A 14,233-nucleotide genomic window follows, 5' to 3' on the forward strand; every position below is an offset into this window, starting at 1 on the left:
ATATTAATAAATGTTTTATATTATTGTACAATTTAATATATAAAATATATCAATAATTGTAATTATAATTATATGACATTTTGAAATTAAGAAAAAAGAATTACCCCAAAACTGCATAAAAATAGAATGTGAATCAGGAAGAGAGTACTCAGACTTAAATGTTTTATCATCCTTGAATTTCTGGGGATTATGGCATTGCTTAAATATTGACTCTACATTTAAAATGCACGGCAACATTTCAAGGGGACCCATTTAAATAAAATAGTCAAAGTTAAGAAAAATGGAGTTTGAAAAAGCAACGCTCAATTCATCAAAGCAAAGGAAGAAAAGAGTAAAACAAGCATAGCAAAAGTAGGACAAATAGAAACCAAAAAGCATGACATCAGAAACATCCAGATATTTTTATAATCACAATAAACTAAAATAAACTAAATTGACTACCTTCTAACTGGTTTTGTGCTTCCAGCCTCTTCTTGCTCCCACACCCTGCATACCTCTGTCAGATTAATCTTCTTAAAATATTCATTTCTTCATGCAACTTTACTGATCTAACTCTCTTCTTACTTCCTATTGTTCACAAGATAAATTATAAGCTCCTTAGCCTGGTGTTAAAAATCTTCCATTCTGTGAATCCAATCTACCCATATAATCTCTGTACCACACCTCTGTTCTTCTCTCTCGTCAAATTAGAGGCTTCAGCTTTGCTCATATTGCAGTCTCTTTACTCTGCTAAGCCTGTGGATGTATAAAATATTTAAAATAACCAATGAAAGAGAAAAGAGAAAGTGTTTGTTGCCATCCAGGGTTCCGTAGTTTAGTAGGGCAAACATTAGACCCCAAACAAGGCAGTTTGATTAAATATGTAGGTGACACACAAGGTACCCTCAGTATTAAAGAAGGTAAGTGTGTGTGTGTGTGTGTGTGCGTGTGTGTGTCTGTGTATGTGTCTGTGTGTGTGTGTGTGTGTGTATGACGGAGAAAAGAGGTGAGGACTCGCTGTACGAAGGAATCAGACAAGTCTTCATGGTGTCTATAATCTGCCTTTTGATTAATATCTTATAAAGTGGTTTGTTCTCTTACCTTATGCCAAGTTTATGCAGATTTCTGCACAACCAATGCCAAGTATCCTCTGAAAACAGAGGCCTTTGACATTTTGTCTTCATAGCACTAAAATCTTCCATTGAGATTTGGGTTTTGAAGGCTTAATGGATTTAAGAAAATTAAGCTAGTGCTGCCTAGGAGGTAACAGGTAAGAAATTTATTATTCCTCAAACCATGTATGAACAAAATATATAAATACAGTGCCTTTGGCAGGTATTTTAATGTCTATTTTTAAAATTGAATTTCAATTTTAATTACAAAAGAAGTGATGGGGCAACCCCAATGTCTTCTTTCATCTCAAGATGAAGATGAAGCCTGTCATCTTTTCACTAAAGTTCTTGACACGCTGGAGGAGTAACCAGAGATGATAATTCTGTTTTCCAATGTTAAAAATACCACATCATTTCATTTTCATAGGGCTCATTCATTTCCCAAGCACTTATTGATGTATCACTTCATTTCATCTTTCCCTACTTGCTCATCCCACATAGATCATCATCCTAAGGGCTTCTATACCTGTAATACTACAACAGCCTCTCTTTTTCCTTCCTTCTTCTTGCCCAAATGTTCTCAAATGTAATTCTACACTAGAGTCAACTGGGGAGCTTTCAAAAGACACTGAGGACCAGGCCCCAATCCAGACCTTAATTAATTCACAACCCTTGGGGATAGGGCTTAAATGTTATTTAATTATTTATTTTTCCTTTTACATTCCTCAAGTGACTCTAAAGGGGAGCTGGGTTTCATAACCACTGCTCTAACCTCTTGCCTAAACATTGTATCCTAAATTTTACTATTAGATTCATCCTCCTGGAACTCTGTTCCGCTTACTTCAACATTTGACCATTCTGTAGCTCTTAAAACCCATTCCTCTATGAATGTCTGGAATATACTATTCCTTCCTAGTTCTTTGTTTGATATTCTATCATCTCAGTTTCCCAAAATATATTCCCTGTCACTAATTTTGCAAAAAGTGTTTCTAGTTGTGCAAGCCAGATCCTATTTGTTAGTCTTCATTCCCTTACTTCTTTATCACCTGTATTCAATGAATCATAACTTATGTTGATTTTACCTCCAAAACAGTCCGTCCACTTCTTTTCATCTCTACCTTACCTCTATCTGTCAATCATATTGGGCATGGACTGCTGAAATAAACTGAGATGGTCTCTCAACTCCTTTTCTTTTCCTGCAGTTGATTCTCCACACAATCACCAATGAAACTGCTGTGAAACAAAATCTCTCATCATATAACTCTTGTTAATGCTTCCTTATTGCTCTTGAGAAATCATTTAAGAGTGTCCTCATCAAAGTCTGTGTGGTCAGGCCTCTAGCAAATTCACCCAAAGAGCAAATTCCTCTTTGGGTGTTTCACACCTTTGAGCAACATCTTCCAGCTTTCTTGTATTTCCTCAGGGAGCTGTGCTTCTTCACACATGCTGTTTCCCTCTTCTCTTTGTCCTCTGTAGTTGGTAAATTCCTACTCATTCTTCAGAAATTAGCTTGAACATCATTTCCTCAAGACCAGGTCAGGGCTCCCTGTTTTATGTTCCTATAGTAACCTGTCTTTCTTAATTGCACTTTCCACATTTTTAAGTAAATCACTATCTTGTTGTCTAACATCTGCTTCTCCCATTAGATTATAAACTTTAGAAAGTTAAGGAAGGGGTATGTCTCTTTCACTTTCCATTTTATTCTCATGCTTAACATGGTACTTGGCACATAAAATATGCTCAGTGGCTGATGCTGAATAAACAAAAGAATGCATGCATGCATTAGCAGAGAGGCTTTGCAGAGTCAGAAGAGTTACAGGGTTTGTTTTCAAGGACTGAAACATTCTCTCTATTTCAGGGAGGATTAAAAGCAGTGGTGTGGACAGATGCATTTCAGATGGTTGTCATGATTGTGGGCTTCTTAACGGTTCTCATTCAAGGATCAACTCATGCTGGGGGATTCCACAATGTATTACAGCAATCAACAAATGGATCTCGACTACATATATTTGAGTATGTCCAATGCAACTTTTTCATACTTTACAAAGACTTAGCTACATGACTTTATCACCTAAAATAATATCTTGGGCATCAAAGGAATATCTTTGTTCACTCATTTCTCTGTCTCATAGCTTTGATGTAGATCCTCTCAGGCGACACACTTTTTGGACTATCACAGTGGGAGGAACTTTTACTTGGCTCGGAATCTATGGGGTCAATCAATCAACTATTCAGCGATGCATCTCTTGCAAAACAGAAAAGCATGCTAAGCTGTAAGTTCTCAGTCAAGAAAAATTTTAATGTTTTATCTTACCTTATTTGGTACTTATTATATATTAATACTTCCTCTTGGAAGGTGTGTGTGTGTGTGTGTATGTGTGTGTAAGAGAGGCAGAGAGACTCACTTAACTCACTTATCTCTTTCAACTTTTTGAGCCCAGCATTACTACTACTTCTCAGCAGGAAGTGGCAGAGCTGGGGTGTGAACTGAAGTCGGTTCGTCTTTTCTCTCAATTATCTTCTGCCTCCATTTATTGAGAAATTATTAGATTAAATTAGGTACTGTGGGTGGCAATGCAAAGGTAAATAGCTCACATTTCTTCCTTACTTGATTTAGCATGTGGTCTCTTCAACTATTATTTTTCTTTTCATGGGTTAAAAGGTAAACTGAGGCACAATTAAATTTTTAAATAGTTTATTTGAGTGAACAGTGATTTATGAATTAGGCAGCTACCAAATAGAAGTAGCTCAAGGCCTCCACTGAGGGAACACAAGGGGAAAAATTAGAGATTAAACATGGAAGCAAAGCAAAGAAAATATTTGATTGGTTACAGCTGTACAGTTGTCTTACTTGGTCTATCCGATTGGAAATTTCTTAGTTAGATATCTCTAAGTTAGTTGGTGGTTTCTGAGTAGTTAGCATGAAGTTTCATTTTTTTTCTTTGATATAGGCATTTACCAGAAATAGCCCAAGTTAAGCTTCATTTATATCTGCAAAGGTTAAGCTCACTTAACAGATGTTTGTACTCCTAAAGTTTCCAAGGAGAGGTTAAAAAAATAAGAAAACAAAGGGTAATGTAGCAAGCCACAGTGGAACTCAGCTGCTCTGACTCTTTCCTGGTCTGCTTGTTCTGAAGGATACAAGCAGAGGCACAAGCCTCATGCATTTTCCAAGCCCTGCAAGCCACCCCATGCTCCAAAATAGAGACCAAAGTTATATACACTTTCACAAAACTGGCAGAAATAAGCCAGAACTGCATCCAAAATGATTCTTCATCTTCAGTACTGCTTCCCAAGGTTTCAACCTCCCCAGCCTAACCAGGATTCTCTAAACTTTTCTTGGAGAAACAGTCACTATGAATATTTCCCCAGGTGATTTTAAAATGCTTTCAATGCACAGTTTCTTATTTCACTAAATAAAATACAAAATTGCCTGGAAATGATTCAACCATTTTGTAAGTTGAATTCCAAAAGGAGAACTGTAATGTTCTCCTTATATATCTCACAGCTCTCAGAATAAGGAAATAAAAGCATTATCTGGTGTTCCATCAATTCACTGGTAATATATTCAAATCTTATTACAATAAATAATATTGTAACAAACCCTCCATACATGTGGTCATCTCTTTATCCAATAGCTGTGTTATTGAAAACGCATGTGACTTTGATCCGAAAAATTCATTTAAAATTCTGCTCTAAAATAGATTATAGTTGGCTGTACCTGTAAAGAGAAGAATCCTTTGGTAAAATAAATAATAATTCTTTGTTACATCTAGTTTTTAAAAATATTATGAGTTTATATTATTTTCTTTTGTGAATATGCCTAATTTCTCTATGTTAATACCTGAAAGTTAGGAAATGTGTCTTTTTAATCATTTTTCCCCACAAGACCAAGAACAATGCTTTGTGCTTACTAAATGTTTATCGCTTATTAAACAAAGTAATGCCTCAAGAAGGCCATGCTTGTGTGTATGTATATACACAGGGACACACACGTATGGATGGGCATATATATGTGAGTGTGTATGTGTACACACTCATATACATATACATATACATATATATATATGTAAATGAAACTTAAGGCTAACTAATCAGAAGCCACCAATGAACTTATTGTTTTCTAGTTAGGAAATTTCCAACAAGGTAGACCAAGTAATACAATCATATAGCTGTAATCAATCAATATGTGTACACACATACACACATATTTCTGTATATAAATCTTAAAACCTCATTTAGTAAAGTAGTTTAATTCAAGAAAAATGAATACAATCCCATTCCTATAGTTGCCTGGAACTTGGAATTCGTTGTACTAGTATTTAGTAGGTATGAAAGCTGGCAGAAAAGGAGGCATACTCATGAAGAAAGAAATGTACATAATTTCCTAACAAATGTACATGATTTTCTAACATTCAGGACTGCCATTCCTGGTTCCACTCATGCCGACTCCCATGAAGGGATTAGGACTGTGATAGTAATTTTGTGAGAATAATGAAAGATGAAACATAAAAATTCTCTTTACAAAAGGGTTCCCTGAGAGAATCTAAGGTGATAGGGTTAATAAAATTCAGGAGAGAGAAATCAGTTCAGATGTTTGGTATAGTTGCAGTGCACAGAGCTGGAGGAGAGATTGCTGTGGTGAGAAAATGGTGAGGGGTCCCATCTGTCACACAGCTGGAGCCTTGAGGGCACTCAGGGGCATCTGGAAGCCACTCAGAGCCAGCTGCTGACTGACTGTCACCTAGGAGGCTCTGCAGATGCTGATGAGATGTTCTGCTTTTGCTCCATTATCTGAGAGCCTAATGTAATTAAGACATTCCATGGCGCTTAGAAAAATCTCTGGTACTGGAGGAAAATAAATCCTGCAAAATAGGTAAGTAAAAATAGATCCATAAAGTTCACACTAAAGGTGGGCATGGGTTAGAATCAGAAGTGGCTCATACACATGCATTTGGTTTCATGACCAGAAATGTGGTTACTCACCAAAGACAATTTAATCTAAAGCCAAATCTTCCTTGCACCTAGAAATAGTATCACTTACCCAGACACTTACATGTGCTTCCTGGAAGCTAACTGTGTTTCTAATCCCTTGTTTATCTTTCAGGTCTGCTGGTAGCAAATGGTGCTATGAGGGTAGAAGGAGTTGATGCAGATATCATGTCCCATCTTCCAGTTACGATGAGCACATCTACACACAGTTGCTTTTCCATTTCCATTTCCTTAGTTTATTTTCCCCATGTCTCTATCAGATCTAAAATTATCTAATTTATTTATTTATTTATTTATTTTCAGTGTTCATTACCTTCTTCTAATCCCAAAATGTAATCTCCACTAGGTTGTGTTCTGCATTGCTTCCTGCTATAGCCATAATACCTAGAACAGGGCCTGGTACAGAGAGTTGCCCAATAAATACTTTTTGAATGGATCAATGAAAAAGCCTGTTTTACAAACAGAAGAGTTAGCCCTGTATAGAACCCAAGTCCATTTCAAATGAGAAACGAATTCAAAATGCAATGACTTTAATGTTCTATTACCACTGGTTTCTCATTTCACATAGTTGACTGATGAACTTATAAGATTGTTCTGGATAATATATGACTGTCCTCTGTATGGCTATATAACCTCCATTTTTATAGCCTTATTTTTACAGAGTGTAACTCATTAAATCCTCATAATCCTATAATAAAAAGTAAGGCAGTTATGTTACATTCTTTGTACAGATGATATAACTGACTCAGTGTTATGTGATTTGTCTAAAGTCACACAGTTGTTAAGGATAAAGACTTTTAACTCCAGGTCCAATGGTATATTTTAAAAAGAAACAGTGTAAAAAATGCAATTATATAGTAATGAATTTCTACCATTAATTTCTTCAATCATTTCATTATTTCTTACCAAAAAAAATTTTATATTTGCTATATGCTGGAACTGTTCAGTGCTCTGGGAACACAAAACAATAATACATGAATAAATATAGAATTTCAGATCATAAATACTATAGTGACATATATAATTATAAGGAGTAGAAACTGACAAGAGAGCAGGAAGTGACTATTACAAAGAAGGATGAACAGGAAAGCCTCTCTAGCCGGCCAGAGCAAAGGCTTGAATAGAGTTGGCCTGAAGGTTGGAGACAGCAAGAGTACAACTAATGCAATTATCGGTATTGCTCATTTTATGTAGCAATTATATTCCCAAAGCCCACCAAGAAAAACAAACAAACACATAAAAATCATTGCATTGGCAAAATACTTTCAAGGAAGTAGACTTTGAGATAAAAACTTCTTCTAAACTGTGAAGTGAAAACTCCTCTAAATGGGATAATTATCTGGCGTATTTGCCTTATAAATGTGGACTTTGATTTAAGGGTCTTCTGAAAATCAAGTACACCTGTACAGTATAGGTTTTAGAGGACTTTGAAATAAACGTGTGTCTTTACATTTAAATATGATTCCCTTCAAACAATGACTAGATCTTAGACAATGTTCAGCGTTGCTCTCTTGGGCCCCTGCAGCCATCTCCACAGTGAGATTGTTTATTCTCTCAGGCCAAGGTAAGGCCAGCCTACTTTCATGTCCTCTCTGGAATTGAGGAAATTAGTAAAATTTTGACTTTCAAAGGACAGTAATGAATACAACATAACCATAGGATACTACAAAAACACCCAGGCTGGAATTAGGCATATCTGTGGGTTTTAAAATAAAATGAATTGCACCACATAGTATGGGTAAGATGATCCTAAGTTTTTCGTACTTTCTGTTGTCTTTTTAAAAAACCAACTCTAACTTTTATCTGCATTAATCTCCAAAGTGAATATTTCCAACACTTATCTATTTCTGTATTAGCTCATTATCCCTCTGGAAAAAGATGTTAAAACTGTAAGTTGCCTTTTTGACAGTTTTATGAATTGAGTAGGGGGAAAATCACTTGAAGTTATATAATATGAGTGGTTGGTATGTGAAATTTCATCCAAGAGAATAGATCTCATACCACACATATTAAGGCTTTGCAAAAACTCCTGATTTCAAAGGAAAATTCACTTAAAATCTTACTTTATTTAAATTTGGTAATGAGTCTAAAAATGTAATGTTCTCAAGCAAAAAAAAAAAAAAAAATAGCAACAGTATAAAGTGTAGTGATTCTTAAAGGCTATAGGATTTTATTTTACTAGCAAAAAGGCCCAAAACCCTTTACCTTAAGTACCTGGTAATGACCTCACCACACTATGATATGGTATACAGGCTACCAATAGGCCCATGTGCTCTTTTCTAGTGCCTTGTATTTTAACTTGCTGGGTCTCTGGATCATTCTGGTGTGTGCTGTCTTCTGTGGTTTAATCATGTACTCTCACTTTAAAGACTGTGACCCTTGGACTTCTGGCATCATCTCAGCACCAGACCAGGTATGGGTTTTCTTGAGGACAGTGGCGAGTGTCTGGAATGAGCATGCTTCTGGCTATTGGTGGGTAATCTTGGCCTTTCTCTTTTTCTTCCTGGACTGCTCGCTATTTCTCAAACCCCAAGAAGTTGGTTTCTTTCTTCTCTTGGGTGATATCAGCTCCTACCAGGTTCTAATACAGGGGAATGAGCATGTAAAAAAGAGGGGACCTTGGCCAGGCATGGTGGTTCACACCTGTAATCCCAGCACTTTGGGAGGCCGAGGCGGGCAGATCACCTGAGGCCAGGAGTTCGAGACCAGTCTGGCCAACATGGCAAAATATCGTCTCTACTAAAAGTACAAAAATTAGCCGGGCAAGGTGGCGGGCACCTGTAATCCCAGCTTCTCAAGAGGCTGAGGCAGAAGAATTGCTTGAACCTAGGAGGCAGAGGTTGCAGTGAGCCAAGATCGCACCACTGCACTCCAGCCTGGGCGACAAGAGTGAGACTCCGTCTCAAAAAAAAAAAAAAAAAAAAAAAAAAAAAGAGGGCACCTCACTTTGTTCCTGAAGACAAGGTCTGGCAGCACAGCAAGGCTGGAGAGAGTGGAATGCAGGCTTGAACCATGGCTTTGGATGTTGCTGCTGCCTTTAGACTCTTACTACAGGTTTCACAGTTGATTAAGGAACCTCAGATTGAAGAAAACGACCCTTGTTTCCACAATGCCTGCCTCTTATCATGTCTTCTCAGCATAACTTAAACATTGTGCTGATATACTACAGTAAATATGGTTTTGAAAACTCCTTTAATGGAGAATATGCTCAAGGGAAGTAATCATTTGCCTTCCCTCTCTATGTATATTTAACTGTCCTGCTCTGTCAAAGAGGGGCTCCTCTGCCACAAACCTGGATGTAGAGTAGTGCATCATACCTAGATTCCCTGAAGACTTCTTTTAGGGGCTTGATTTTAGGGCTTAGTTGCTAACATTCAGGATAAACAGGAAAGAAAATGGCATATATTGAAAACAAGGAAAATAAACTTCCTACCTCCTTTTGCTAAAAAGCTATGTGCCCACATTTCAAACACTGATGAGAAGACCACTAATCCTATTTTTTCTCTCTCTTTTCTTTTCTTTCTTTCTTCTTTTTATGTTTTTTTTTTTTTATGTTTTGCCTCCTCTTCAGCTGATGCCGTACTTTGTCATGGAGATATTTGCCACAATGCCAGGACTGCCAGGACTTTTTGTGGCTTGTGCCTTCAGTGGAACTCTGAGGTTAGTATAGCAACAACAATCTGATGATGATGATGGAAAGGATGACAAGGATGATGGTGTAGTTAGTGATCAACAATATTTAGCAAGCACTCACTGTGTGTAAACTGACCTTCTGAATGTGTTATTTGTATTTGCTCATTAATTGGCACACAACATATGAGCCTAGAACTTTACTCATCATCAGTATACAGATAAGGAAACTGAGATTTAGCAAGATAGAAAAATTACCTATGGTGAGTTAGTACACTGCAGGGGCTGGATGTAAGCCTTGGTCTGTCCCTACTCAAGAATTTTATGCTCGTTATCCTACCTTGTCTGATGCTAATTGCCCCCACACTTTTGTATCACCTTTACATAAAGCAGCTCACTCTGCTGGCTCTTCTCATTCATTTGGCTGCAATATATACAGTCTGCCACATGATGTTTCGGTCAATGATGGACTGCATATATGATGATAGCCCTATATTTTAATACCATATTTTTATTATACCTTTTCCATGGTTAAGTACACAAATGCTTTGTGATTGTATTACAATTGCCTACAGTATTCAGGACAGTAACATTCTGTACAGGTTTGTAACCTGGGAGCAATAGGCTATACCATATACCCTAGGTGTATAGCAGACAATGCCATCTAGGTTTGTGTAAACACATTATGATGTTTGCACAATGCTGAAATCACCCAAGAATGCATTTTCTCAGAGCACAGCCTTGCTATTAAGCAATGCATGGCTATATATTCTGCACATCTATTCCTTGCATTCCATTGATCTCATCTTTAATAACACACTCAGACAGTTAATAACTTCCATTCCCCAAATAAGGGCATTATTCTAAATACAAAATCATTCACGCATTTATTGTGACAAATATTTTAGAAGGCTTATATTATACCAGACACAGTTGGTGACATCAGGGATACTGCAGAGAACAAGACTGATATAAGCATTGTCCTTACTTATATAGAGTTTGCTTTCTAATAGACATGGAAGATGGTCAATATGTGAGTGAAAAAGATAAACAAGATTGTGTCTGAAAATAGCAAATAGTATAAAGGAAATAACAGCGTGTATCCTAGAGAGAGGTGAGGTCTGAGGATTCTAATTTTGATAGGGTCTTTAAGGAACTCCTTTCTGAATATGTGATATTTGTATTGAAATCTAAAAGATGCAAAAAAGCCAGCTATGTGAAGCGCACAAGCAGGAACATTTACAGGCAGGGGGAAAAGCAAATACTAAAGCCCTGGGGAGACAAACTGTATGGAGTGTTTGAGGAACAGAGGAAACACTGGCACCTAAGGCCCTGGAAGGAGAGCAGGTAGGGGTGAGTTAGAAGAGGTGAGCAAGAATCAGATCACGACAAGCCTTCATGAAATGGTAGAGTTTGCATTTTAAGTGAAATAGGAAGTCATTAGAAGGTTCGAAACCAAGGGAGTGAGTGATAACACAAATTGAAGACTTGGTCTTCTGTGTCAGGGAGATTTGAGCTTTCCTCTTTATATATAAGAAAAATAGCCAATTGACCTAGGTTAAGGACTTTTTTTCTCATTTGTTCATTGTCTATTTGCTTTATTAATGGCGTTTTTGACCACGTAAAGATTTTGATTTATATTAATGTTTTACATTATGATTTCAGGATTAACATCATTCTCAGAAAGGTTTCTCCATTCTATGATTATAAATAATCAACCAGACACCATTCTAGTATACTTATGGTTTTATTAAATATTAATGTTATTAAATTATCTAGACTATACATATGATATAAGAAATTAAGTGAAGTTCCTGCTTTATTTTCTTTGTAAACTAGTAACCAAGTTGTCCCATCTGTCTTTAATAAATAGGCCATCTTTTCACCGCTGACTTGAAATATTACTTTTATTACATTCTATATTCTTCTTTGTATTTGATACCTCTTCTTAATTATCTTTTACATTCTTTTGATCTACTGGTCTTTAGCTATGCCAACACCAATAATTTTGATGACTGTACTTTAAAATATAATTTATCTATTAGGTTGATACCTTAATTAATTTTATTTTACAGAATTTTCCTGATCTCTAGGGGTTTTAAAAAAATATTTTTAGTTGATTCTTTGAGGTTTGATTGTAATCAAGTATCTACAGATACTCTTGACTTTTTTCTTTCTTTTTAATAGATGCATTTCTATGTTTATTCTCTTATGTAACTGTGCTTTGAGAACAATGATAAATAATTAAAATAATGTTTTATTATGTACTCTAAAAGGAATATTTCTTTGGTTTTACAATTTAATAAGATATTGACTTTTGGTTTGAAAGGTATTATTTATATTTCAGAATATTCACATAAATTATTTTAAAAGTAGAAGAATAAAATGCATGTATTTATGCTAATTTTAGAAAAGATGTTTATCTGAGTGGTATATTTTGGTAAAATTTTAGCATCTTTGAAATGGTTACATATTTTTGCTCTTTTAAAACTTTTAGTATGTTAATATGTTGACAGATTTCCAAAATAGCAATATCCTTGAATTTATATAATGACTTTAACTTAGGATTTTAATTTAGTGCACTGCTAACTTGTTTTTACTAATATTGTTTTTAGAATTTTGCATCAATAGCACACAGTGACACTGTCCTATGGTGTTGGTACTAGGATCTCAAGGACACTAAGGACAGAGATAACGAGCACCAGAGACTCAAACACCAGTAAGGGTCACACTCTGTCCTTTCTTTCATCCCTCTCTACATGCTTTATTTTTTGCCCTCTTACTCTGAGGCTCACTGTCTCCAGACTGGAGAAATATGGCTGTTAACAGATTATATCCCCCATAAAAGAATGGTTGATTCCTTTATCCTAAGTCCAAAGTTTCAAGGAAGAAACACACTGGACAACATATGGTATAGGGAGATTACTACTGCCACAAGCACACGGAGACTGTGGGGATAGAGAAAGGAAAAGATGGGAGTAGGGATAGAATGGGAAGATAGTGGTTGAGAGGTAGGGGAAAAAATATTTCCACTATCTTGTAGCAGCCTTAGAATCTGAAAATTGACATTTGAATACACCTGACTGCCAAAGCAACCCTGCAGAGGTTGTACAAACCTTACCCTTCTGGGCCAAATTCAACTTTCTGCTCCCTCCTGCCCAAAGGATTCAAAGATTAACCTTGATGTTGGAAACTTTCACAAGATGTATATTGAGACAAAGATTTTGGGAGCATAAAAAGTCCTTTTATTTAATCCCCTTCTCTCCTTATTTAACTTTTATGGAGCTCCAGATAGAAGAGGAGTCTGGCAGGGATCACATATCATGTTTTGATTCTTAGAAAAATAAGAATAGTACCCCCAAAGCACTTAGTTTTCAGATATGGTCTTGGATAGTTTTTACTTCCTATATATATATCACTTAGAGAAGTTATAGCTATATCTTGTTCTCAAGTGAGCACTGGAGGATAACAGAATAATTTTTCATCAATATCAATGGAAAACTTACAAATTGCTAGACATCTTTTGTTCATTGGCCTGTTTCTTTTCCAGAATTTTTTTTTCATAGTTGTGATTTTGCATCACTTGAATTGAGTATATTATCTGTTCCACTAGCTAAAATATTCCAGGTCTGCATGAGGAATTGAAGAAGGTCTCATTTTATTCTGCATAGAAAACACCAACGTTCAGGTCCTCTGTCACCTAAGCAAGTTTTAGGTCCAATAAGATTGAGCTCTGATTGGAAAGTGAGAGAGGGAATATCAGATGTTTTATGCAGTTTTGATTTGTGGCTACTTCCCAGTCTTACCTCTTGCCACTTTCTCTTTTACTGTTATAATATCGTTCTAGCAACTTCGGTAGCTTTAGGTTGTTGAATGTAACAGCTCCTTTTTATGTTGAGACATCTATATGTAATTTTTCCTTCATCCTACAACATCTTTTTCCCACTTTGCATGGATTTTCCCAGTGCCTATCTGTCACTTCCTAAGGAAAAACTTTCCAAACTACATATCAGTTTAGGTCTCTGTATGTTCTTATAGCATCTTGCTGTTTTCCCTCACAACTATAAGCAGGTAAATAATTGGTTGTTAAATGTTTGTGTCCCAGTTAGAGTGCAAGATCTACGTCTTTCTGTTTCACCATTGTATGCTTGATACCCAGAATGAATAAAAGGATGTAGAAATAAATGAATGAATAATTAATGAGTGGCAGGCTCTACTGATTCCTGGGTTAGAGTAGTCACTACTTTCTGCCTCCACTCCAACCTGAACACACACATAGACACACACACATTTCCTCTGGTGCTGCCTGCTAGTTCATTTAACCTCTTCTTAAGGGGAATTAGTGGGTGTTAGATTATGAAAGCCTAGCTTCTTCACTGTAGTTCATGGAAAAATTTTAAGAGCAATAGCATGGAAAAAGATTTGAAAGATGAGTAAAGAGGCCATATAGTTCCCATGGAGTCTCAGAAGATAGAGATATGTCTGCATCTGTTTTTTCTAGAGCCCTGCCTTATCTATCT

The 14,233-nt window shown here is 36.2% G+C and overlaps 1 protein-coding gene across 3 annotated transcripts in view; it reads left to right on the forward strand.

The window, feature by feature from the left end:
• The window catches only part of SLC5A12 (solute carrier family 5 member 12), a 56,660-nt gene that overhangs the window by 16,105 nt on the left and 26,322 nt on the right, over window positions 1–14,233 (forward strand). For all 3 annotated transcript variants that reach the window (XM_054440832.2, XM_054440833.2, XM_054440831.2), the window contains exons 5-8: window positions 2,950–3,104; window positions 3,224–3,364; window positions 8,367–8,496; window positions 9,655–9,743. In XM_054440832.2, the coding sequence (XP_054296807.1) occupies window positions 2,950–3,104; window positions 3,224–3,364; window positions 8,367–8,496; window positions 9,655–9,743 (515 nt within the window). The remainder of the gene's footprint in view (window positions 1–2,949; window positions 3,105–3,223; window positions 3,365–8,366; window positions 8,497–9,654; window positions 9,744–14,233) is intronic.

This window comes from Pongo pygmaeus, chromosome 9 (assembly GCF_028885625.2).
Source record: "Pongo pygmaeus isolate AG05252 chromosome 9, NHGRI_mPonPyg2-v2.0_pri, whole genome shotgun sequence".
In the NCBI taxonomy this organism is placed as follows: Eukaryota; Metazoa; Chordata; class Mammalia; order Primates; family Hominidae; genus Pongo; species Pongo pygmaeus.